Here is a 3552-nt window from a genome sequence, read left to right as displayed (position 1 = left end):
CACACACACACACACACACACACACACACACACACACACACACACACACACACACACAGCAGTATATAACAGTACCTGAAAAGAGCTGTAAACACCTTTGAGTCATAATTAAATTATTTGCATAATAATGAGATTAATGAAGGATTCGAGGAGTTTTTATTGTCATTCCAAATGAGTGCATGAGGAGCGACAGATAGATGCTGAAGCCCCAGTTGTCAGCAATTGAAAAAAACACAATAAGCAATAAGAGGATAAACAGGATTATATTAAATAAAACATGTACATATTATGTTGCACATGGAGTATATTGCATTAAATAACACTGAACTCGGCCCTTTTAAATTGAAGCTTAAGATCTTTTTATTCCAACAGGCTTTTAGTACTTAAATATGTGGTGACATTTCTGGTTTTAGTTTTGCTATTTTGTTGTGTTTTCTTGTTTTTAACTTATCATGTTAATCACTGACTTTGTGAAGCACTTTGGTCACCAGCACTGTGGTTGTGTAAAGCGCTATAGAAATAAATAAATGAAATGAGCATACACATTCAGCCATAGTAAAGTAATGGTTTCTGAAATTAAAAAAAGATAACTCACAAAAATATCTTGAGATTAATCATGACAAAAAACATTGGGCCTCATGCAAGAACCGTTCGTACGCACAGATTTGTTCTTAAGTTGTGCGTACGAATGATTTAGGAGAATTTGTGGCATTAACCAATGTTTTCGTATTCTAAGATTTTTTTTCAGAAACGAACAAAATTCACGAGTGGTCCAGACCTGTCGTATATTTTACGAGCAGTCAGTCTGCTGTTATCCAGATGGGTTTTCCTCCCTAATAACTTTATACTTCGTTAGTTAGAAGATATTTGGAGTTGAAAGTAAATCACACTCTATAATTATGTTGACAATAGGCTTTTCTGTTTGAATTATAATTATAATTTTAAATGTAATAATGTAGACTAACGACATAAAATGGTTAAATTAAATTATACTGGCTATTAATTTTGTTGTATAGCACTACAATATTAATATGAAGTTAATTGAAGTTTGGAGACATTTTAAAATGTTTTTTTTTTTTTTCAGAAATGCATCCGACTATGCGACCGCTCCTTCTGAATAAATGAAAAGGCTAACACAGTTGTTTACACTTGAATTAAAAACTATTTGACAAAAGGAAAACCAGAGCAGGACTAGAGAGAGATAAATATGATTTAGATTTTTATTTCTGTGACTGTAACGACCCACAGGAAACACGGCATTAACAGCACATTTCATTCCTTTAAGCAGCTCCTTTACTTCCACAGCTGAGCTGCTAAAAATGACAGATTTTCTTTTCTGGATCTCTGACAGCAGGACTTCAATCTCTGAACTCGTAAAGTTTTTCTTTTTACTTTTCGCTGTCATTTTCATGAATGGGCACTTCCTGATATGTGAGACAAAAAACATAGCCTTATATGGTGTTTTTGGGGTGGTAATTATGTAAACGAACCCTTCGTACGAACAAAAGTAAGAGAAATTTAGGATAAGAATATGAACATGTTCTTCCAGTGAATCTATGCCCAGCACTAGTTTTAACCTAATCGACCCTGACATGCTGAGAAACTTAAAGTTGAAATAGTTTGTAACTCAGTTTGGCTTTTCTGTTTCCCCAGTTTCAACCGGATTGACATTCCTCCCTACGAGAGCTACGAGAAACTGTACGACAAGCTACTGACAGCGATCGAGGAGACGTGTGGCTTTGCAGTGGAATGAGAGCCGAGCTGAAGAACCTTCATGTTAACGTGCGCAGGGCTCCTCCCATAAACTATTAACATCATCACAACAAGCCGCTTAGATCTCCCCGAGCGTCCTGCTGTCGCTCTTCTCCCACTTTTCTTTTATCTGAACAGCTGCTAGAGTCATCCCATTAACGCTGTTTCATTTGAACACGTTTGCTTTGTTATTGTGAGGTGTGTTTGGCTTTCAGACAACACAATAAACATATGTTCAAGTTTAATTAGGAAACCTCAAACTATTTTATTAACCCTTAGACACTCGACAACAATGATTGACCTTTTCTCTAATTTATTCTGGTCAGGCTACAGAACCGAACCCTGCAGGTAGCTGCACCTTTCCCTCAGAAGCCATCTTAACCTCAGTCACAATCTCTTCCAGCCATTCGCCTACAGAGTTCACAGTTTTAGGGGCAGTTTTAATTCATCCTACCTCAGTGTAATCTTTTTGATATTTTAAAGTTTTCACTTTAACGTTTCATCTTTAAAGTGGCGCTTTATCTCAGATTTAGAAGAAAATAAGTTTCTACAGCAGTGGTTCATAAATAATTTGCTCACACCAGCAGTCGTTTTGTACTTTTTCAAACCGTATCATTTAAAAAGTAAAACCATATCATCTTAGAGGACATTTTATTGGCAGCTTTTTTTTTTTTTTTTTTTGGTGGGTAATTGTACGGAAAGCTTCTTTCTTTGAATAGTGTGGCTCATCTTTTCTAAGTGAACATGTCTGAGTATAAAAGTACATAAACACAGCACAGAAAAGTAAGAAAATGTGTGTTTGACAGTTTCTTTGTTGTTCTTCATGACTGAAGACACTTTTCTGACGAACTGGGCCACAGATTTTAGACAGCCTGTTTGTTTTCTTTACACTGCGCCACATTTGTCAAGAAAATGTGGCGCAGTGTCTCCTCCAAACATCTCATTCTGCTTTTGACTCTTGTGTTGAGCTTCTGGTACGAATTAGACCTGATATTCAGCACCTGTGGCAATCCCATGTCCCCCATAGACCCGACAGAGTCGGGTCTATGGGGGACATGGGATTGTCACAGGTGGGGGATCAGCGTGAGCGTGGAGGAAGAACCAAGCTGTTGTGGCTGTATATGGTTCTTCCACATGCTACTGAGGCTTCTGTTACTTTTAAAGAATAAATTGTTAAATTTCCAACAAGTTTCTTCAGACTTCAACTGTTTAATCTAATGACATCAAACAAGAGTCAATAGCAGAGTGAGATGTTTGTTTTTCACAAAGATTTGGCTTTTTTTTTACGAGTGCAACACACATACTCAGCCTGCAGATGTGCCTTGCAGTACCATTTAAAAGGAAATGAACTACACTGTAAAAAGATTTACCCAGCAGATTAATCTACTTGAGTCAGAATCTTCTCAAATTAAGTGAAATAATCTCTGTTAATCACTTAATTTGAGTCTTTTGCTTAGTATTTGTGACCCATCCTATCGAAATGAGGATTAAAGTGCCTGTGACATGCGTATTCTTCAAATACAAAAAGTCAAAGAAAATATCTTTATATTTAAGAAAGTTGGAATATTACACATGATTTTACCCATTTTGTCCCGTAACTGGAATATTTTCTTTTGAACTTGGCTCAGCCGAAGTGAAACAGGAAGTGACATCAAAGAGGAACTCTTTAACAAAGAAAACTTCCAGGTCTTTGTTTATTGAAACATTATTATTTGAACTCTGACTCATCTTCATCTCTCTGATAGAGACTCAAAATAATCTAAAGAATTATCAGATTCTTCTCTACAGTCTGGGTTGTTG

The 3552-nt window shown here is 36.4% G+C and overlaps 1 protein-coding gene across 1 annotated transcript in view; it reads left to right on the top strand.

Moving 5' to 3' along the window:
* LOC106528474 (E3 ubiquitin-protein ligase SMURF2) overlaps positions 1-2332 on the top strand; it is a 58724-nt gene extending 56392 nt beyond the window's left edge. The window contains exon 20 of the mRNA XM_014023647.1: positions 1654-2332. Within this exon, the coding sequence (XP_013879101.1) occupies positions 1654-1753 (100 nt within the window). The 3' untranslated portion in view covers positions 1754-2332. The remainder of the gene's footprint in view (positions 1-1653) is intronic.
* The last annotated feature ends 1220 nt before the right edge of the window (positions 2333-3552 follow it).

Source organism: Austrofundulus limnaeus, unplaced genomic scaffold (assembly GCF_001266775.1).
Source record: "Austrofundulus limnaeus strain Quisiro unplaced genomic scaffold, Austrofundulus_limnaeus-1.0 Scaffold384, whole genome shotgun sequence".
Taxonomy (NCBI): domain Eukaryota; kingdom Metazoa; phylum Chordata; class Actinopteri; order Cyprinodontiformes; family Rivulidae; genus Austrofundulus; species Austrofundulus limnaeus.
Note: the sequence above shows the minus strand (reverse complement) of the source record. Positions and strands in the feature narration are given on the sequence as shown.